The 22,558-nt window shown below is 40.3% G+C and overlaps 2 protein-coding genes across 3 annotated transcripts in view; one reads left to right on the top strand and one right to left on the bottom strand.

Annotated features, from left to right (window-relative positions):
- Positions 1-16,913, bottom strand: part of tbc1d32 (TBC1 domain family, member 32) — a 76,025-nt gene extending 59,112 nt beyond the window's left edge. Inside the window, exons 1-19 of one of the 2 annotated variants that reach the window (XM_075459407.1) lie at positions 16,842-16,913; positions 16,615-16,720; positions 15,512-15,671; positions 15,065-15,229; positions 13,555-13,729; positions 13,247-13,318; positions 12,268-12,387; positions 11,966-12,044; positions 11,531-11,634; positions 11,378-11,439; positions 11,053-11,197; positions 9,658-9,717; positions 7,856-7,955; positions 5,405-5,542; positions 4,259-4,348; positions 3,046-3,188; positions 2,560-2,687; positions 2,039-2,240; positions 605-678 (exon numbers count right to left, since the gene is read on the bottom strand). In XM_075459407.1, the coding sequence (XP_075315522.1) occupies positions 605-678; positions 2,039-2,240; positions 2,560-2,687; positions 3,046-3,188; positions 4,259-4,348; positions 5,405-5,542; positions 7,856-7,955; positions 9,658-9,717; positions 11,053-11,197; positions 11,378-11,439; positions 11,531-11,634; positions 11,966-12,044; positions 12,268-12,387; positions 13,247-13,318; positions 13,555-13,729; positions 15,065-15,229; positions 15,512-15,666 (2,012 nt within the window). In that variant the 5' untranslated portion in view covers positions 15,667-15,671; positions 16,615-16,720; positions 16,842-16,913. Of the gene's footprint in view, positions 1-604; positions 679-2,038; positions 2,241-2,559; positions 2,688-3,045; positions 3,189-4,258; positions 4,349-5,404; positions 5,543-7,855; positions 7,956-9,657; positions 9,718-11,052; positions 11,198-11,377; positions 11,440-11,530; positions 11,635-11,965; positions 12,045-12,267; positions 12,388-13,246; positions 13,319-13,554; positions 13,730-15,064; positions 15,230-15,511; positions 15,675-16,614; positions 16,721-16,841 lie in introns of both variants that reach the window. The other variant, XM_075459406.1, reaches the window with a different exon arrangement.
- A 302-nt stretch (positions 16,914-17,215) lies between these two features.
- On the top strand, positions 17,216-20,690 carry hsdl1 (hydroxysteroid dehydrogenase like 1). Its single transcript, XM_075459084.1, has 5 exons — positions 17,216-17,628; positions 19,015-19,460; positions 19,643-19,726; positions 20,101-20,238; positions 20,380-20,690. Exons 1-5 carry the CDS (start codon positions 17,409-17,411, stop codon positions 20,449-20,451), a joined length of 960 nt encoding a protein of 319 aa, XP_075315199.1. The 5' UTR covers positions 17,216-17,408; the 3' UTR covers positions 20,452-20,690.
- The last annotated feature ends 1,868 nt before the right edge of the window (positions 20,691-22,558 follow it).

The raw sequence follows: 22,558 nt of genomic DNA, 5'->3' as shown, positions 1-22,558 counted from the left end.
AAAAGACCCGCCCTGATTCATCTGGACAGACTGAACAGCATCTCAGTGCTTAACTTCCTTCCTTTTCCTTCGATGTTTTTTCTTTTCATTTGATATCTGGATCTCTGACATGTTGAAGTATCGCACTGTAAGATTTCTGAGCCGAGCTGTCTGACCCACTGGTTTCTGAGAGAATTCGACTTTAATCAAAGTCAAACAAATCAAAGCTGAGGGATAGAAACGAGAACTTATCTTTCTTTTTTTTTTTTTTAAACCAGAGAAGGACTTTCTACATATCATCAGCCACAAGTTAAACCTGATTTATGATCTCCTGCCAATCATTGACCTCACCTCTTCTGAACCATAATTCAGGTTAACCTGAATGTACCTGTCTTCTAAGTCTTTTTAATGGATAAAAAAGGCTTATTTTTGTGATGTATGTGCTAATAAATTTAATTTTCACTCTGAGACAAGCTGTAACATCTCTCCAGAGATGAATAAAAAACAAACCCATGTCTTTAAATACTCTCAGAGCGTATCATCAGCCTACACTGTGGGCGTCTGAATAAAGTATTTGAATAATCTGGTTTTGTTCGTCCGTGTTTGAGTGTCTGAAAGACTTTACATGTTCATTATCTCTTGGGTTCCAGCGCTGGCTCCTTGTACTGGTGTTGGAACCCTTTCTGATACAGAGCTGACCTGAAAAATGAAGAGCAAACATTTTCATTACTGGAGGTTTGTTGAACATTCAGACAAGAATTACTCCCTGATGTATCCATACCTTGATCCTGATACAGTGAGGTAATTAAAAGGAGCTCTTTTCTCTGTTCTTTAACCGAACAACAATGAATTTTATACATTGTTTTATGTTGTATGTCTGTAAACAGCTGCTTTTATCTGCCATCAGGACTCTAATCCATGATAACCTCGAACAAAATAATTAGAAATTATTAGAAATGATTAATATCTTGAACACCAAGTTAACTTTTCTACTTTTTTTGTGCTTCGCACATTAAATCAGAGCATTGAGAATGACTCAATTACGACTTCAATGCTCCAAATAATAATGGTAGAAGCAACCGTTGTGAGTCACAGTTAAGTAGGAACGGGTGGATTATAAATATCTGAGTAGATATGATAAAGTCAGGAGGAAGTGAGAGTGAACTTGTTGCTCACTGATTTCAGCGTCTCGTTAAGTTAATTTTTGACATGAATGTCTGGGATGACAAAGAAGTGAGCTGTGAGGTGGCACCATAGTGGAAAAGAATGGTTAAAATACACTTTTTAGAAAAACAGCTGTGCCGTCTACCGGTTAATACAAGCCGTGACGGTCCTCTGTACCATTCCTCTGTCCCGTTACACAGGCAAGAGGAAGCTCTTTTATAGTTTTTGTTTTTCAGGTTCGTTTTTACATTCTGAATGTGATGTTCCATTATGATTGTTCCAAAACCCAAATTAAGCAGATCATAACGGTTAGTTAATTCCCCTTATTTGCAAGAAATGGCGGCTTGTTTCTCAATGTGGTGAGTAAATACTCTGCATTCATCAAGCAAATTAAACATGACATTAACATTCCAGCTACTGAAACTGATCATTAGGCCGAGGCACTGCTCTATTAGAGGATGTGGGGAAAAGAATTAAATACCGAGGCTGTCTACAGACTCCTCTATTGTTTTTAGGGCTGGTTAGTCAAGCAGAACTCTCCAGTAAACGCTGCATTTCTTGTATTTCAAGAATCTTCCTCTCATAAAAGCAGCCAATAACGTACGACTTCACAAATAAAGTGGTGTCAGTTTGTTTTCCAATGCGTTATCTATTACTTTTCCACATGCAGTTGGGGTAAAAGATAGAAAAAGTAGCATCCCTCCAAGAACTGCCAGGGTGCTAAACAGCTCTTTCCACAGGCAGTCAGATCTGCCTCCCCCAATAAGCTCAATCTGAACCCCAACATTCTCACGTTTAACTGGATTAAATTTCATTTCAGTGACTTCATCTTAAGTAATAAGAAAAGGATCTAAAAAATAACAGATGGAGTGGGTTTTGTGTGTGCTGCAGGTACTTTTTTCCATGCAGCAGCTATGGCTTTATGCAGGCCGTAGGGTCGCAGGAGCTGCAGGCCCTCGCAGGTGTTGTATATCTGTCGACAGACAAAGATGAAAGCTCCACATAGTGCATGAGGTGCGTCTGATTCACTCAGAGATGGCAGTCCTTTATCCAGCAGCCTCAGGGTGAACTGTACAATGACATGAGCAGCAAAGGTTCTGCAGAGGAGAGAGGACAGAGAGGAAGAAGCTGATAACAGCAATCACCCACGGCGTTTTTATGTGTTTTAAAAAAAAATATGCGCTGTGCTCAAGGTGATTTAATTAATCCTGATCTCCTCAGTTTGTTTTTTTACTATTTGCAATAATGATATTCATGTTGAGAATTAATCCCAGCGACGCATAAACCAGCAAGAGCTTCTGGTGAAATAGGCTTTCTGTTCAAAATCAGAAGGGCTTCTAAAGCAAATTTAAATATGCAGTGAACTCTTCCTTCTTAGTAAAACAAATCCATAACCCCCCCCCCACGTAGCCTCACCTCTCACTGTGGGCCACAACGAGGTTCTTCTCATGTAAAAAAAGAGCTAATCCTCTGTCGGTGTTTGCAATGCGAGCGAGGACGTCAGCAACAAGAGTCAGAGTCGATTCAGGAGACTTCAGTTTGATCTGCAAACCGCAGAAAATAAACAGGCAAAAATCACCCAACAGCTTCACACACCAACAGAAGCAGCTCGTCAAAGGCTGATCAATCACTGTCCTGCTGGGACAAGCTGCCTGTGGCCTCCCAACATGACTGTAACAACACCTGAATAAACTAATATATTTACATTGTGTTACATTTGGCAGAAATGGAAAGTCTTCAATGTCCAAGATAGGAGGAAGTTTACTTTTCTAGTGACAGAAACTTTTCATAAAAACCCCTGAATGCATGTGAACTGCAGGCAGCTGTGTGTGTTCGTGTGTGTGTGTGTGTGTGTGTGTGTGTGTGTGTGTGTGTGTGTGTGTGTGTGTGTGTGTGTGTGACCTGCTGTCCACTGAGTAGCGCTATAACAGGAGCCAGTAGAGTCTCGATGACAGGGGTCTGGTGGAGGCATTCTGCAGCACATTCTGTCCGTTCACACAACATGCAGAGCACCTCCATCACCAAACTGCTGGGCGACAGGGAGTCTGAGCATTCAAACAAAACAGAAACTTAATCATACACACTGTACATCGACATCATCTTCACCCCTTAACAATGACGGCCAACACCTGCTTGTTTTGTGTAAATGTAAATCTTAAAATCTTGTGTTGCTGGGTCAGTGGTGAGTAGTTGGTAGTCTAGCTGCTTCCAAGCAGGTACATTGGCTGCTTTTTCACCAATTTTCAGTCCATTCCTCACACCAGACCATGTGTTCTATTCATTTATTAAGCAACTTAACACTGATTTATGAATAATCCAACAATACAGTACAAAAAAGGAACCCAACTGAAGGGATGAACCAGTGTTGCATCTACAAAAAGACAAATTAGCAAAGAAGCCATTTTAAATTGTATCTTGCTAGCAGCCTGTCACAAAGAAACGTCATTTGTTCCCATTTCTTTAGTTGCATCTGTGAAAAACAGCAAAGACAACACAGTCTAACAGACAGAAAACAGGATTTCTGCAGCCACAAGGTGATTCCCAAAGAGCTGTTAGCTGAAAACTTGGCATATCTCAGCATGGTGTGCAGTGTGTCCTTTAAACATTTGAGGAAATTGGACAAGTGGAGGACAAAAGAAGAAAAAAAACTATCTACATGGAAGAAATCTAAGAAAAAAATCCATGACACAGACCCTGAGAGATGCATCTGGAACTATTTTTACAGAATCAATCATCTGACGATGCACGAGACGAGAGTGCTACATGTGAACGTTGTGTGACTGCAGGTGAAATACTAAAAATGGATCATCCCGAGTTCCTGCAGCAGGCAGAGCTGATATAATCAAGGTGGAGAATATTATCAATTGTTGGCAGAAATGTTGCTGAAGTTTAATTCCTGCAAATGAACATGGCGATAAAGATTTTTAGGAGACAGATATAGTACTAACCAAGTCGGTACAAGGTTAAGAGATAAAAGATATGGTCTGAGAAGTAATTTTATGTCTCGTAGGGAGGGTCACCATGTTCCCGCAGAAGCTGCTTCCTGACTGAAAATAACCCGGGGCGGTGGCCGAACTCATTGAAACTGGTCTGCGTGCCAGAGTATGAGCCCCACCTGAGTGTGAGGCATCGCTGTAAAGAGGGTCGGGGTGTCGATACATGATGGTAATCAGGATGACAACGAGGTCCGTCAGACTGACAGGATCTGAAACACAAACGTAATAAATGAGTTAATGAGACGCTAAAAGTAGTTACTTCTGAGGAGGAAGTGGGCTCCGTCGTAAGTTTCGGTAACTAGGAATACGGCAATCAACTGTGAGCATAAAGATTCTATGAGCAGGAGTTTCAGTGTAGGCTGAAATTCCAATGCATGCTGCAATATGTCATTTTGTTCTTTAACTTACCAGGTAAAATCTTTATGGTTTGAGGTGCTTAAATAGGGAGAGTTAATGCATTTCTGAGGTTAAACATCACATTTCAGCAGCTGAACTGTTGAACTTTGGAATTTAGCCTTTGGCTTGGTAGCAAATTCCATAAAAAGTCATAAAGAAATACACTTTTTCTGGCTTTCTTACTAATGTATTGATTGACTGATTGATTAGAAGAAATCACAGACAGTGCTGTATCATTCAAAGTAGATATAACTGAGATAAGGAGATAAGACATGTTGCAAAGAACAAATGAGCTTTTACCATCTGTGCTCTCGACTGTCAACACTTTTACATCATTCTTCCAGATAAATTCCCTCGCAGTGCTAAACAGCTGAAGGAAGCGCTCTAAATCCAGCAGTAAAATCACTATTACCTCTACTTCTGTGTGTAAAACAACACAGTAAAGTCTGTAATATCAGCTTTAGAAATATACAAGCTCATCAGTAAAGCAAAAAGAAGTGATGAGTCATGACGCAATATGCAATGTTTTTTCAAGGCATGGAGTAAATTCTGCACTGGACTGCACAATAAAAGAGTGATTAACATGTAAATCAGTAACATATGAGTCTTATATAACCGATGGAACTGTCTGCCTCTGTAACAGTCACAATTACGTAACTTTATCAGTAATTAAAATGGGTGGAGGGGAATAAATTCACCCCATAAGCAAAATGAAGGGAATGGATGCTGATTAGACCGCTCCTGAGAATACATACTGTAAAGATTAGTATGTCAATTAGTACAGTTTCACCATTTACTACAATGAAACAGTACAGTCCACACCCCATGACTGATGCTGGATACGTGTCCTGGAAAGTTTAGCGTCGAACCTTTGTGCCTCCTCGTTTTGATGGGAAAGAGCTTTCTTCCATTGGTGTAGATGATCAGCTTCCCCAGGACACACAGAGAGTGGACAAAAAAAGAATATTCAAGCTCCTTCCCGGAGTAAACGCTCCTCTGCAACGAGCCTGAGACATGAACAGAAAACCAAATTAATCAAGAGTCAAAGCAAGCGAGTCATCAAGCTGGGAAATCCAGTTCTGAGAGACTGCAAACTCTTTGCATAATCTTTATAAAGCTTTTAAATTACCTGCATGAAAACTGCTGGATGTATTTTATCTTTAACTCCATCTTCTTATCAACTGTTTCTATCCTTTCTCTTACTTGTAGCTGATAATACTTGTAGCCAGTAATACATGAGTTTCACCGATTCACTTTTTAGCTGATAAGGCAGAGGACAAAGGACCTGCAGAGCAGCCGTCTGAACACTTATTGTAGATTTTCTGCAGCTGATTGAAGGAGTATTTTAAGGTTTATTATCCAAGTAGGTCGAGATGCAACATATGCATGTCCCACCTTCTTTATTCGACATTTCAATCATGGTTATAATAGTCAATAACAGTCAATATTCATTCAATTTTCATTGTATCTTCAGAGCATGAGAAAGAAAATCAAATCTTTAGTTGCAATGGTTTCTATGACGATCAGCCATCAACTAAAATGTCATGATCATGGCAGCTGTGAGTGTTTGCTGCGGGTGAAAAGAGCAAAGCTTTTGGGGTATTTTTAAAAACTAAGTGTTGCAACACTGTGGTGGACGGAGATTTCAGGCTGAACTAAACATGGCGACGTTAGAGTGTCTCTGAAGTGCAGAAAATCAAACATCAGCAGAGCTCAGAAACTTTCCTGAGGAGTAAATCCGTGGCAGGAAAGTCAGCATATCGCCACTCATCCAAGACAAGGTCAGAGTGTTGTGACTCCTGCAGCCAGCTGGCTGACAGGAGATAACATACGGACATGACGACACGCACCTGCTCCACTGAACACCGTGTATTACTGAATGTACACACTGTTTCCAGTTAAAATTAGGATTATATTTAGGATATAATCTAACTAACTAACTGGTATCACATCTGTGTACAGACTAATGGAAGCACAAGTCAAAATGGGACTTTCTCTGGTCATCCAACAGTTAATATCATTGTTCTTCCACGTGCTGGATGCCTTAAAACATGTGCATGTTGTGCCATAGTGTCTTTGAGTCATCTGTTCTTTATAATAACCACTGCACATGCAAACACCTCAGTTCTGGCTCCTTTACATTCAGTTAAATCATTTGGTAACATTTTCATTGCATCTTCTACTTCTCCAGCCTTCATATGTTTTTTCTGTCTGTTTTGTCTTTCTTTTCTCTCAATCTTTTCATGCCTGTCCTCTGTTTGGATGACAGCAGGAACATGATGTGTGCATTAAAGAAGCTGAATGAATGAAACTTTTTACTTCTCCATTTGCTCTCAAACTGTTAACTTCCTGTTTAGAGTAGAGTTATTTGCTCTAATCGTCCTATCTGGAGTGTTACTTTTCATGGTGACTTTATTTCAGATAAAACCATACCTACTGTGAGTTAATCACTTTTTTCTAATTCATGAACTCTGACATGTATATTAACAAAAGAACCAGCATTAATATAAGATAGATCTCCATGCAGACCAGTGATCTGCTGAGGCCAGTTCACTGATAATTGTTAAGAGGGAACGCTAATTAAACAAAACAAGCAAACCCACAAGGAGGCGAAGACGGTTTGATGGTTTTAGTGTCTCCTCTGGAATTTTAGTGACTGGAGTCATTTCACAACAATATGAGATGCTTAAACACAGGTTTCCAGGTCTGAGGGGATCTTTTAAAAGGCCACAAACAGTAAAATAAATCGGAAACGTTTCCATTGACTGGTTTGAAGTGAATAAACACGACTGTGTGCCTTCACAGAGGCTGGTGGTACAGGCTTCATTGCTACTGGTTGTAATTAAATAAAGTTGCTGTCTCCAAAGGGAACCATTCTCAAGGAGGAAAAAAACTAAACAACAACTGTGGTGTACATCCAAAAGATGAAAATAAGACTAACTCATTTTAATCTCTAATAATGTCTGGAATATCAAGTCATATCTGGGAAGATTTTATTATCAAAAAAAAGCAGATAAGTCATATAATCTTAATCTTCACAGAGTCGATTAGATTCCCTTTAATAATTAATCAATATCTCTTTGAAACAAACATCAAGTTTTTCCCAATTATTAGCCTTTCCATTCACACTGCCTTCTTAATGTGAATCAATGACAGCGTCGGAAACAAGGTTTTGGGATGAAGAACATGCCTGAACAGAGAGTGAAGACAGAAAGGAAACCCTGCTCCTGATTTTAAACAGCAACCTCTCGATAAAAGTGAGCAAAACCTACAGAAGAGACTGGTACTTAAATCATGAACTCCTGGACCGTTCCACTTACCAGTGCTCCTCTGCTCCCCTGGATGAGCATCGGTTGTCTCACTTGTAAAGCTTTCACAGGATTCACTGTAATGGATACACTGCTGAAGAGCTGCTACGATCTGAAAAATAAAGAGTAAAACATGGTAACTCAGTATGTTAATGCAGCCTCCTTTTAACCACAATCTGTTGTGTTTGAGTGTTAGACAGTTTAGAAGGTTTGCTTTGTTTGTGTTGCAGAAAGGCTCAGGATTGATTTTACAGTAAAACTCCAGAGTTGGTCAGAGATAGGAATGGATCAATAAATTCTTAAATGTGTAAAGGATAGGGCTGGGCAACGATTAAAATGTTTAATCTAATTAATCACATGATTTCCCTGATTAATCACAATTAATCGCATTTGTACGCAAAATCCAAAAATGAATCCAAAAGTAGCGTATAGCTTTTAGCATTTAGTTTTATTTTAAATGTGCTGCCATATGAATGAAAGTGCCATAACATTTGTTGTGCAAACACACTTTTAACATCAGCATCTTTCTGTAGTTTTTATGTAGAAGCCTCGCTCCACTGTCTGTTTCCTTGAATGACTTGCTGCTATCAGTTGTGTGTTTTGCCTTTAAGTGATATTTTAGACTGGAGCTACTACGCTGAGAAGACAATTCAACTTGGCAGTGTTTACAGATGACTTTGGTTCTGTCGACTCCGCCGTCTGGAAGAACTTTAAAATGAAAATGGCCGAGTAAAAGTTCCGTACCCTTCTCCATGTTTGGTGGATCCGCCGATTACTTTCTTTTCCTGTTCCACAGCAGACAGCAGCAGACTTTTACAGAATAAAAGCCTGTGAGCAACAGACTTTTGCAATAATAAAATAAATAATAAAATAGGGGGGGTTTGTGGCGTAGTGGGTTGAGCAGGCGCCCCATGTACAGAGGCTATAGTCCTCGCTGCAGCTGGCCCGGTTCAAGTCCCACTTCGGACAGCCCTGTGCTGCGTGTCGTTCCCCCTCTCTCTGCCCCCTGCTTCCTGTCTCTCTGAACTTTCCTATCCATTAAAAGGCACAAAAGCCCCAAAAAATAATAATAATAAAAAATAGAAAATAATTTTTTTTTTTTTTTAAAATGCGTTCATGCGCGATAAAATATTTATCGATGTTAAATAATTAGCGAGTTAACGCAATAACGAGTTAACTCGCCCAGCCCTAGTAAAGGACAATCATTTCTGGTGTCTCTTTAGATGTGTTTTGACCCCCAGCTTTGAGGATTCATATCAACCACAGGGCCAAAGGACTAAATAAGTAGATACTTTACCTCAGTGAAGAAGTGAACAGTGAAGAAGAAGGACGACCACAGAATTTGTCGGCACTGATCTCAAACCATTGGCTGTTCAGTTTACAGTTGGACACAACAGGACAATGACCCCCAACACACTCATAAAGCAAGCAGCAAATTTGAGAGGTGGAGAAAATTGAAATATTAACAGATCCTGGGATACTGAACATCTGACTAAACAATCATTCTGCTTCAAATAAGGAACATTTACAACACGCCTGATGAAAGGTAGAAAAGTCTGCCCACAGGGTTTACAGGTTAGTGTTACCGTAAGTAACATGCTATAAAGCTGGAAAAAAAAGAACATTTCCATTTGAAGATGAATCATTATCTGCCTCAAGGAGGAAATGATTTTCTATTTTAGCATTTTGTTACAGTTTCCTGAATTTTCTGAATGGCAGGCTGTCCATTCGTTGGCTGCTTCTCTCTTATGTGATTATTTATTAAAGGACAAAGAAGCTGCTGAGAAATATTGATTACTAAATGAATTACTCACCAAAGACTTGTACTTTCTCTCCAGGTGTCTGAGAACTACAGTCCTGCTGTAGTAGCCATGCTGAGAGGAAGGAGAGGGCAAATCAGGAAAGAGGAAAATTAATTAAGTATCCTGGATGTTACCAGTGCAGAGTGAACGAGAGACATGTGTACACTTCTATTAGCAACAGATTAACCTTTAAATGTCAGATTAAATGTCTTCTACAGGAGTGTGGAAAACCTTTGAGCCACCCCTCATTTCTGTATACTGTACAAGGAAAATGGGAGATAGGATTTCTTAAACATGCACAAACATTGAAGGTAAAACTGAATATAAGACAGTTTACAAGACAAAAACAGAGTTAGTTCAGTTCTGAGCAGCTCTAAAGTGAATATCTGCTCTGAGCTCCTTTATTCTCCAACTCAGCCTGAACCCTCTCAGACGAGCTTTCTGTCCTTTCTTTAAGGAGTCTTCAGGAATAATTCTCCAGGCTTCTTGAAGGACATCCCAAAGCTCTTCTTTGGATGTGGGCTGCCTTTTGTTCCGTTCTCTGCCAACATGATCCCACACTGCTTCAGTAATGTTGAGCTCCGGGCTCTGGGGAGGATTCTTCCCTCCATCAGACCTGCTGCCACTGATTTTCAGCCCACTTCTTGTGTCCTTTGGCACAGCTCAGCCTTTTCTCCCTGTTTCCCTTCCTTAAGAACGGCTTCCTGACACCCACCCTTCCATGGAGCCCATTTCTGATGAGGCTTGGGCCAACAGCAGATGGATCAGCTGAAGGTCCAGATGCATCTCTCAGCTCCTGTGTCAGGTCTTTGCTGGATGTTTTCCTCTTTCTTAAGGACATCACTTTCAGATCCTGTTCATCTGCTGTAGATAGTTCTTTAGGCCTGACACTTCTTCTTTTGTCCTCCACTTGTCCAGTTTCCTCAAATGTTTTAAGGACACACTGCACACCATGCTGAGATATGCCAAGTTTTCAGCTAACAGCTCTTTGGGAATCACCTTGTTGCTGCAGAAATCCTGTTTTCTGTCTGTCACACTGTGTTATCTTTGCTGTTTTTCATAGATGCAACTAAAGAAACTGGAACAAATGATGTGTCTCTGTGACAGGCTGCTGGGAACAAAGTGTCTGAGGATATTATTTAAACTTTTTGTGTGGACACAACACTGGTTCATGCATTGAGTTTGGTGCCCTTTATACACTTGAATGATTCACAAAAAAAAAAAAAAAAAAAAAAGCCAAAGAAGTCCAAAGAAAATCTTTGAAAGACCTTCAGCTAGCTTGAATAATCATTATTCAAGACCATTTTAAGAAAGTCTGGCTGTTTGGACGCAAAATATAAAGAAATGAAAGGTGGATCAAGACTTACTCAGTACTTTTTCTACATTATGTTTGGTTGCAGAACATACCATCCACTTATTAAACCAGGTAGCTTTAACATCCAGCAAGGCCAGTAAGTGGATTGGTTCCAGGGTTTTCTCTGTTCCCGATAAGCCATGTTCATGATGGAAGGACAACAGGGAGAAGGTGCTCTCTATAACTTCCTCCATATATCTGCAGCAGAGTAGAAAGATGAAGATATGAAGACATGAGCAGGAACATCAAAGTGAAGTAACCAAGAATTACCAAGAATTCTTATTTCAAACCAGATTTTAATATAGTGAATAAGGTCTGTATGATTCAAACGAGGTAAGAAGAAACCGATGCTGATTTCAATGAGACACCATAACTTACTTCTCTGGATGGCGAATCCAGTAGGTCGTCACCTCCTTCTGAAAGTCATTCATCAATCGAATCTGGTACAAACCAGAAAGGGTGAATGAAGCATGTGGCAACTTTCTTGTGAGGAGATGGACTGAAGACATTGTAGGAGATCAAGTGTCCTACCTGTTTGAGAAGACGGCTGATCTCAGGTCTGTTTATATCGATGGCAGCTGAGCCACTTGGAAAGCTCAGCTTGTGTGTCAGAAAACTTGATTCCACACTTTTAGCTGCTCAGGCAAAATATTCCTCTTACAAAACATGCATAATTTTTCAGTACAAGTAGACACACAAACTTAAAATGCACATATTTTTTATTCAACAGTTTCTTAACATTATGAAACATATGCCTGTATGAATAATTTCTTTGGAATGAAACGTTTTCAATGATTCAGCTCACTGGAAACCATTTCATCTGTGTCATTAGACAATACTAAACTCATAAGAAAAGAGGTTTTTATTCATATTTTTTCTATTTAAAATTGCTTTTCTTTGTCCTTTTTTAAAAAGTGAGAGTGTTTGTTCATCAAAGCCCTGAAAGGCTCATTCAGGCTGGCCTACCCAAGCTGCTGTAGATCTCCCGAGTGACATTCAGTGGAGAAGAGGAGAAGCTTTTAGCAAAGAACTGCAGCACATTCTCCTGATAGAGGTGAGAGGAAAGGGCATTTCATTTCATTACAGACACACACACACGAGGAAAATAAACCAGATTAAGCAGGCGTGACATGACTGCATGTAGTATTCCACATCAATCTTAATTCATAGCTTGAATTGGAGAATTACATGATTATTATTGATAAACAATAATAAATTAGATATCAATGTGTAGGACACAGATGTTGATGAGGCTGCGCTGGACTCACGTTGAGGTCGGGCTCGATCAGAGCCGCACAGAGGTTCCTGCGCAGGATGCTCCAGCTCTCACAGCTCAGGACGTCAGAAGGAGGGGCACAGCAGAGAACCTGAAGAGCATCATGACGCACCTACACACAGACCGACATCGGTCACCTGGACAACACCGTTTCATTGCACTGACTGGTAAAACAGTGTTCTGTAGCCTTTATAGTCAGTGACCCTATTACACAAACCATGTCCACTTTCAAACACCACTTCTTTTGTATAACTACTCAGCCCATTTTCTAAATTCACCACCTCCATGGTTCAATGATCTATAAAAGAAGCTGTTGATGGCCACTATCAGCCAATAGGCTACTAGCTTTTCTTAGACTGTTTTCAGTCTAAGAAATTCATATCAAACCAACGAGGAACACTGTGTTAAGATGTTCAGACAGAGAAAAGTAGCATCGGCTACAAGTTAAATGATTGTTTTGTGTTCATTTGGCTGAGAAGTGCAGAAATCAACTCAGTCCTGCAGCTAACTGATACAAATACAATTAAAAAAGGAGGAAAGTTTTGACAGTTCTTATATTTATTCATTAAAAATCTGTGGGACTCCTCTGAACAACTAATCATATGTCAAATCAACTCACTGCTGCGTGAGCCTGTCTGCTAACGTGTCTGCTGGAGTTCAGACTCTGCTGGAGTTTACTCTGCTAAGCTTCAAGTGACGCGTCTATATCACTAGGTACTAGTCAGATTACAATCTCAGAATGTTAATATGTTGAATATGTTCAGTTGACATCAGATTGATGAAAAGCTATGCAATTTTGAAAGGGGCTTAAATGACATTTTACTGGCTCCTATTTTGTTAATCATCTTAAAACGCCTCTAATTTATAGTGTACGAACATCATTTCCCTGGCTGGGAACCACACATGATCTCCAGATGACAGAAAAACACTGAAAAGCAGAAGTGAACTCGTGTTAAAATCTTCCCTTGTACCTCTTTGGGCTTGTTCGAGTCAAGTTTTTGAGCCAAAACCTGCAGCTGCTCTTGTCTGATGAATGCATAACTCTGTAAAAGAAAATGAACATGAAACAAAAGGAATTATGAGCCAGTCTACAGTTTCATAGCTCAATGCATAAATATACTGTTGGCTCTCATCTACACTCAATCCAAGATGGAAAGGAACAAGCTTATGCAACCAATGCAATCCAAAGACTAGAGGCAAGATATAATCTTTGTTTGAAACAGTAAAGGCGAGATAGAGATAAAACAAATTAGTATATTGCTTTTGTAACATCTCTGACCTGGTTGAAGGAGGAGTCGCTATCAGAGCAGTTATCGGTGTACTGACTGTTGGACTGACTGCGTTCCCTCTCTCTGTGCATCTCCTTCCTGAGATGGTCCTCCTCAAATTTGTTGATTAAAGACTCTACAACCCTGATCATGGTGTTTTTCAAGGTGTGCATCATCTGTTGATACCTGTTAAAAAGAGAGAAGGTTAAACCATCTAAACCCACTTCAAAAAGCTTGTCAGATTGTACTGCTGCGTTACTGTGAGGTGTAAAACAAATGTAGGCACTGTGATCCAGGAGGGGGACAAAAATTAATTTACAAAACATTAAGTGTGCACACTGAATATTTATCAAATCACCACCAAACTGGGAAGTTTGTAGCACAAACACTTCAGACAAAGAAACACTCAGAGAACCTCAAGAACTACACATCCAACCAGGTCACCTAACAAGCCTGGAGGGAAAACAAAAAATAGAGACTATAGAAAATAAACACCAACAATATATAGTGCTGAAAATATTTTTTAGAAAATAGGTCAGATGCAAAACTCAAATCCTTAGACAATACATCAGAGTATGAAACATTGACAGAAATACTGTTAATAAACAACTAAAGTATCACAAAATCCAAACATGTCATGTATATTGAGGCTGAAAGAAGTCAAGGATTGACAGAGCTGGTCAAATTTGATATTTAGAGCTTTTTGTTTCTACTGTATAAATCCAGAATGCTTCTCTTTCTTTAGCAGTAAGACAACCTAACCAGTTCAATGCCCGTATCTGAGAGAGGAAATGTTGGGCTTGTATGAAATGTACTGAAACTCTACCTACATTTCTCCTGGTTATGAAAAGCAGATCTTTGGTCAGAGATTCTGGTAGCTTAACAAATTAGGCCGACTCAGTGATGGAAGATCAGCTCTAAGATATTTGATTCTAGATCCCAACGAGCTGAATCTTCTTGTGATAAATTTAAGAGACGATTGATTGTGTCCATGTGTGACCAACTGTCGCTAATATCTTTGCTGAAACTGCTTCTTAAACCAGAAGTTGGAAGTTTGGAATTGCAGTTTTCAAACATGGACACAGAGAAAAATATTCAGTGCGTTCTAATTTTTTTCCCCCTATCTGGCACAAAAAGTCTTAAAATAAGAGCCTGTCAGCAACACCTAATGGCATCAACCAGGTTCTTTTTACATAATGCAGCAGATGCACAAGAAACTATTCAAGAACAGTTCAAATCCTGGAAAGTTTTAAGCTCAGAACTCTGACTCATTTTCTGACTCAAAGTTTTCCACCTCTCAATGCAAGTCAGCAGAAAAGGAACAAGGAAGAATCAGCAGAATAAAAACTAGCCACAACTGCTTAAATACTAGAATTAAAGAGGTGCTGAAAGTGGATAATCTGACAACGGTTCCGGTCAAAGAGACCACGACAGGACCACACTGGATAATCTGTGAATTTAAAACGCATCAGAAAGATGACAGGATGATTTGATCAAAATGAAAAGAGCTCAGAGACTCACTCGGCTGCGTCTCTGGTCTTTCTGGTCACGGCGTGAATCACGGTGTCCTGTCCTGAGCCAATGGCCTGCTGTCCTTCTCCTCTGGTCATGTTCTTTGTCTCCTCTTCTACCACAGTCCCCAGAGAGTTCTCCACATACTGACGCAGATACTTGACAAACTCATAACTGAAAGCAGAGCAGTAACCAAATCACACTTAGTGCACAAATACAACAATACAGCTATTTAAAGGGGTAGTTCGCCTCTTTTGACATGAAGCTGTATGACATCCCATATTAGCAACATCATTTATGAACATTTTCTTACCCCCTGCTGCGTCCTGTGAGCAGAGTTCCAGCCTCGTTTTGTTCATAAATGATATTGCTAGTATGGGATGTCATACAGCTTCATGTCAAAAGAGGCGAACTATCCCTTTAAGATAACGTCAGTCTGTTTGTGGGTGGCCTTACTTATGGAAGTTCTTGTCAGTCTCCTCCAGGTGGAGGAGGATCTCTTCAGCACATTCAGTCGATGGTGCACAAGAGATCTTGTCGTTGATGCTTCTCAGAAGCTGCTTGAGGAGAGATTGTAACTCCATTTCATCTTCAGCCGACAACTGAGACATCTCTGCTGCTGGTGTGCACAAGACATGTAAAAAAATATCATAATGTGCTTACAAAATGGTTCTCAATGCTGCTTCATTGCAGTGTATTATTCAGAGTAAGGGGCTTGGAAACACAGCCATTGATGGAAGAATTTTAAGAAAGTCAGGACATTCATGTGAACTTAATCTAAAAATGAAATGAGTCAAAGAGCGAGACGAACACAACTCATTCTACCAAATAACGATTTAAGGGGTAAAAAAGTTATGGTTTGGAATGGTCATGCCAATGGACATGTAGTAGAAGCATGTAGATAATGTGAAGAAACCCACCAACATCCCAGGCATGAAGCCCTACCGACACCGAGATGAAGCTGAACAGATGGGTTCACATTAAGACATGCACATACGAACATGATTAATGTCACAAAAGGAAGTCACATCAGACCCCAAACACCAAAAATTCACCTGTTTGTGCCACTAAGGAAAGTAATAATGGACCATTTTCCTCAGTAAATAATGATTGCATTTCATTTTGGTTGATTAGGTTATGCTCTTCAAATTTATAAGAAACGGAGAAAAGTCAGATTGTTTGTTGTTACTTCAAGTGTGAGTTTGTTTTATGAGCAAAACTTAAATATTATCAATCTACTGAACACAAAGTTGCTATAATCCTGCTTTATCCGCAGCAAAAAAAAACAAAAGAACTGTCCCTCATCGTGAATAAATAAAGAAAAGATGACGGGAGAGTTCCCACCCCCAAATCTGTCATTCCATTTGACTTATCAGAAGCAGTTTTCTGCACATTGGTTTTTCATATTTATTTTTCAGTGTGTGTTAATTATGTTTATCCCCAACAGGTGTGAGAATTGGCTCCGTTTCTGATGAACCAGGCGTCATGGGTGACTAAAGCGCTCCACATGCCAGTTTACAAGCAAATATTCAAATAAACACCTAAAAGGCATGACTTACTTTACGGTGCACACTCAAACCTATTTATCCTGGAGCTAAAGCCACGGGATTTGGGCTTTCTGTAGTTAGCTTGATGCTGCCCAACGCATCGCTGAGATGCAGCTAACTGTTGACAAAATTAGCCAAAAGTTAACAAAATAGCGGCTATAAAACTAAAATTCTCAACAATGCTTTAATCACCGAAGTAAATATTAAGGCACTGTGTGAAGAATATAAAAGAAAATCACCCTTTTCTGTTTCTGGTAAACGTTGTTCATCCAGAGTACTTGCCAGCAGTTGTGTCTCTATGGAAACCTCTACATCATTTTACAGCGGTGCATTGTGGGATATCCAATATACTTTCACAAGGCCACTCAAGCGTCGGAAATATGGACTTCACACCTAATAATTTATAATGAGGGTAACTTGTGGAGTAGTATTACATGTTTTAGACCAAAAATCAAAAACTTTTTGATATTACTATACCTGTTTACTGCAGTGCCAATCACTTGGGATCCCAATTAATTTAAATACGTGTTATTTTGTATTTAAAGCTACGCTGTCCGTTTTTTTCGCATGCTTTTTAAAGCAGCAAGCGTTGTTCTAACACTGTCACGTGACCCAATGTTTTGTTACTTTACCGGGTGCTATAGCAGACGTCCCGAACTGTTTAAAGGCGTCTATTAGCTTATTTCGAAATTAACTTTAACGAAATGTTTCACTCTCACGTCTGACTTGCTAGTTAATCTCGCGTTTCAAACGTTTTATCGTATGAATAAGTTTTAACTAGCTGACTAGCTTCAATAGTGTGGACCATGGCGGCAGTGGACAGCTTTCAGTTTTTGTTCAGAGAAATTTCTCGGTCGTGCAGCTCCTACTTTGAGACCCTGGCCCTGGTTGGGGCTCTGTACACGGCCAGCAGAGCAGTAATCCTGCTGAGTGATTGTTGCACGTTGGTTAGGGTTCATTTCCTACCAAGGATGATCCCATGTAGGAAGCTAACCCAGAGCTATGGGGACTGGGCTGTAATATATGGTAAGAATGGACACAGCAGCTTAACACATTACTATTACATCATTATTCATGATGATATTAAGTTAAATTAATAGGGCAGCTAATATGAAGGGTAGTTTTGCAGGGAACCGTGACATAAGGGATATGAAAAGAGCAAGTAAACAATATAAAATTAATTTGAATCCATCTGTAGGATGTCAATAAACTTCGAAAAATGGACACAACAATTTTAGAGCCTAAGCTAGAGTCTGTTGGTTGTTTGTTTCTTCTAACCAGTAGTCCAAAACCCGAAATGAGCTACGGTTATCACTACCTATTTAAGTTTAAATGTTAGTGTTTCAAAACTGAAGTAAATGTCAAGAAAAGATTCAGGTGGTCTGAGGAAAGGCCAAAGACAGAAACCACTGTTGGATGAGCTCTGAGCCCTCAGGCTGCTCTGCATGAGAAACCGTCATCACGCCACCATGATCCATACAGCCACATGGGCTCAGGAGAAGCTGGGAGAACCATTTTCACTCAACACGGTCCACCTCTGCATCCAGAAATGTGAGCTGAAGCTGCACCACACCAGGAGGAAGCCATATATCAGCTCTGTGCAGAAACACGGCCCAGTTCTCTGGACTCCAGCTCGTCCCAGATGAACAGAAAGACAGTGGACACGTGTTCTGTGGGCAGATGAGTCCACGTTTCAGCTGCTTCTGGGAAAAACTGCTGAGAAAGAGCATCCAGGCTGTGATCAGAGAAAGGTTTAAAGCCAGCGTCTGTGAAGGTGTGGGGGGGCATCAGGGTCCATGGCAGGGATGGTTTCATCTGTGTGAAGGTGCCACTGATGCAGAGCTGGATGTTGGAGTTTTGGAGAGACAGATGCTGCCATCAGGGTGACGTCTTTCCCCGGGAGGTCCTTGGTTATTTCAGCAGGACGATGCCAGACCTCATTCTGCACGACTACCAGCAGCTTCATACACACAGAGTGTGTGAGCTCCACCGGCCTGCCTGCTGTCCACATCTGTCCACATCTGTCTCCTGCTAAACATGTACGGAGCATCATGAAGAGGAGAACCAGTCAACAACAACAACCAGGGACTGTTGAGCAGCGTAACTCACCGCTGAATGTTTTTGAGTGTTGCTGCACCAAATTCCAGATTTGTTTATACTTTCTAATTGAAAGAATGTTGGCCAGTGAAGACGCTGAAAATAATTTCTTTGAACTTGTATCTGTTAAACGGTTCAAAAGAATGAACAAAGAAAGTTTTTTTTTTTTTATGGCATTTTATGAAATATCCCAACTTCCTGGAAATGCTGTTTGTTGCTCGTTGGAGCCCGTGTGTGCTGCCATGCTGAAACTATCAGTGCTTATTCTTTCTTGCATGCCACTGATAAAAAAACTTCTATCTTCTATCCTGTCAGGTGCATCTGAACCTGTAGCCAAAGCCTATGCCGAGGAGCTAGCCAGGCTTGGCATCAACATTATCTTTGTCACTCAGGACAACGCTTCCATCAGAGCCACTGCTGCAGCCCTCTCCCGAAGCTACGAGGTGGAAACTACTGTCGTCTTAGCTGATTCGTCTCTGGGCCATGCGGCAAGCAAGCCCATCAAAGAAGCAATGAGGGGTAAAGATATCGGCTTCTTGGTGAACTGTGTGGATGAGTCATTGACCTCCCCTCAGAGCCTGATTGAAGTGCCTGAACAGGGCCTGTGGGATCAGGTCAATAAAAACGTTACATTTGCAACTCTGATGACCCGACTGGTACTGCCAGGGATGGTGGAGCGCAGCAGAGGGGCTGTCGTCAATATATCATCGGGTGCCTGCTGTAGACCCCTGCATGGAAGAGTGACACTCACCGCCTTCACTGTGAGACAGAGCCGTTCCCTCCACAAATACTTATTCACAGTAGAAGTTTTGTTAGAGCTCATTGATTGATTTTAAAATAGATCTGTTGACGTTAGAACCTCCTCAAAACAGTAAAGTTAATTATTTTCTAAGTGACTCAACACTGAATATGAACATTTATCACAGTTTTCCCAACATTTCAGGGATATATGGATAATTTCTCAAGAGCTCTTCACCTTGAGTATAGCAGCAGAGGGATCTTCATTCAGAGTCTGATCCCTTTCCAGGTAATCGCTCGATGTGGATTAAGTTCTACATGTTTGACCTCACTACCTGTTCTGGTGCCACAAAGCGTTGAGATCTTGCAGCTCCCGTTCCAATTCTCGACCTTGTTGGAGATTTTCATAGAAAATGTTCCAATTGTTCACAGTTTCATTCATAAAACTCCAATAATTGTTGCTCGTGTTTGCATATAATGAATTTTCATGACAAAACCATCTCACTGTCCTCATATCTTAACATTTAACTTGTTTTTTTTGTAGTGTACACTCTTCATGTATGCTTTTCTTTTTAAACTCTTTGATTAAACGGGGTTTACACAGTAAATTAAGCTTATTGTCATTAGGACACAGTTGAAATCATCCTTCTTATGTCACCTCAGATCGCTTCAAGCGGGCAGCAACCATCCTCATCGAGAGAGGGTTGGTTTGTTCCGAAGCCAGAGGTTTACGCTCGCCACGCCATCTCCACGCTGGGCGTCTCCAACAGAACCACGGGCTACTGGCCTCATACGCTGCAGGTTGGTCCAAATTAAAACATGCTACCTAAGATTTTTCATAAGACACATCTGTGATCCAAAGTACACGGAATACAAATACAGATGTTATCTTTATGAAGAATCTCCCTCTTAAACTGGATTTTTATTTTTTCTTCTTCACAGTTTGGACTGATGAGATGTATTCCAGAGTGGATTTGGGTCCTCGGATCACGGGTGCTCGTCAGTGCCAGCTAAGAGCTTAAAAGCCAGTTATTGGATCTGGTTACACGAGTCATGCTGAGTTTCAGAAATCAGAGATTTCTATCTGCTCATTTGGTGGAAGAATTCTCCTGAAGTCTCCTCTATTTCTCCTCCTGAATGTTACTAGAAAAAAACAACAACATGGTAATCAGGCTCTTTATGGTTGCCAGACATACGCTTACACCAAAGGGACAGTTCGCCTCTTTTGACATGAAGCTGTGTAACATCCCATATCAGCAACATCATTTCTGAACATCTTCTTACCCCCTGCTGCGTCCTGTGAGCAGAGTTCCAGCCTCGTTTTGGTGTTGATGAAGGTAGTCCGGCTAGTTGGCTGGGGTTTAGAAAATAAAGCGTTTTGCTTCTCAAAACAATATGCGTTCAAAAGAGTAATACATTTGCATCACAAAATCGTTCTCCAGAAAAAGTCAGACCTCACAATCTTTTGGCCCTATTTTCTCTCTCTTTGTATCACTGCCTGCTGCCGACACCGCGCCTGTTTCACGGTGTCTGCACTGCGGTCTACACAGCAGGCAGTGATGCGAAGAGAGAGAAAATAGGGCCAAGCGATTGTGAGGTCTGACTTTTTTATTATTTTTTTTTTAACGATTTTGTGATGCAAATGTATTACTCTGTTGAACGCATATTGTTTTGAGAAGCAAAACGCTTTATTTTTTAAACCCCAGCCAACTAGCCGGACTACCTTCAGCAACACCAAAACGAGGCTGGAACTCTGCTCACAGGACGCAGCAGGGGGTAAGAAAATGTTCATAAATGATGTTGCTGATATGGGATGTCATACAGCTTCATGTCAAAAGAGGCGAACTATCCCTTTAAGATTGTAAACTTGACTGTCATCGCTGGGGCATAACAATCTGATCTCAGTGTTTCTCTGATCATAACTTGGCTCGAAGCAACGAATGTCACAGGACAATCTCCTGCTTGAAGTTGTGTTAAAACTGAATGTATAATAATTTATATTCCATGTGTTTGAAAAACAGCAAACAAGCCTAGAAGAAATCTTCACAGTCTGCAGTCTGCGTCCATAGAAATGATGGAAAAGTGTAACAGATAAGCAGTAAGAAACAAATTTAATGGACCTACTTATTAGTCTTAACTCGGTCCACGTTTGACCTACTTCCTGTGTGATTTGAGTTTAACTAAACAGCTTATATTTAGCAATATTTAGTCAGTTTTTACCAGCGCATATCAAGTCAATATTTGCCTAAAATAAATGAAAAAAGAGAGTAAAAGGTTATTAAATTATGTGTGTGTTGGTGTGAAAAAGCTACAGGATGCAATAATAGCTTAAAAACATGGCGGCATCAGTGAAACGTAGAGATTAAAGGTGAAAAAAATAACCAGTATGCACCTGAACACATTCCTGCACTGTGATTACTGTGTCTGTAGCTTATCAGCAGGGTATTATACATTTTTTATTTAAGAGTGTTTACAGGCAGATACTTTGTGTGTGATGATGAAGAGTGAAAGCTTTTGAAGGTCTGCTCACTACGAGGTTCAAGCATCGACTGGGGGGATTTTCCAATGCAGCAAAGAGTGAGATTATGGTGTTCTGTTGAGAAGCTGCAGCTTTGGAAACGATGGTTAAGTTATTTCTCTAAAATGCTAAATGTGTCATTGTAGTCCAAAGGTAATAAATCTCTTCTTCCATTAAAACAGCAGTGTCCTGCTCATTTTAACTGTCTGGTGTGACTGGTTGAGTGTTTTTAAGTGTACTCAGTATGCTGAAGGCCAGACGGGCACATTTTATTTTTGTTGTTTCCTCTTCAAAATATCAGGTGGGTATAAATCATTTACATTTTCATCCTTTTATCATTCAGATTAGCCGGATCAGAGTCTGTAAAGCTCATAAACACACACTGTGCCGCTAAAACTCAGCTGTTTAAATTTAAACATGACTCCAGAATCTGAGCAAAGATGATCCACACACAGTCATGTAAAAAAAGAAAGTACACACTCTTTCTAATGTAAGGTTAATACAATCTCTGATGAACAACACAGCGTGTCACTATTTATTCCTTTTGGAGCTCTCATTGCTTTCATAAGGAGCTGCTGATCAATACAATGATTAACTGATCAT

The sequence above is a fragment of the Odontesthes bonariensis genome, chromosome 24 (assembly GCF_027942865.1).
Source record: "Odontesthes bonariensis isolate fOdoBon6 chromosome 24, fOdoBon6.hap1, whole genome shotgun sequence".
NCBI classification, from domain to species: domain Eukaryota; kingdom Metazoa; phylum Chordata; class Actinopteri; order Atheriniformes; family Atherinopsidae; genus Odontesthes; species Odontesthes bonariensis.
The sequence above is the reverse complement of the archived record's forward strand: the minus strand, read 5'-3'. Positions and strand labels throughout refer to the sequence as shown.

What these genes read in the sequence shown, in the direction of transcription:
- hsdl1 (XM_075459084.1), top strand. Translation starts at nt 17,409, where the DNA reads ATGGCGGCAGTGGACAGCTTTCAGTTTTTGTTCAGAGAAATTTCTCGG. An exon ending in TGACACTCACCGCCTTCACT is followed by an intron (nt 19,461 to 19,642) that starts GTGAGACAGAGC and finishes CCAACATTTCAG; the next exon opens with GGATATATGGATAATTTCTC. An exon ending in AGAGTCTGATCCCTTTCCAG is followed by an intron (nt 19,727 to 20,100) that starts GTAATCGCTCGA and finishes ATGTCACCTCAG; the next exon opens with ATCGCTTCAAGCGGGCAGCA.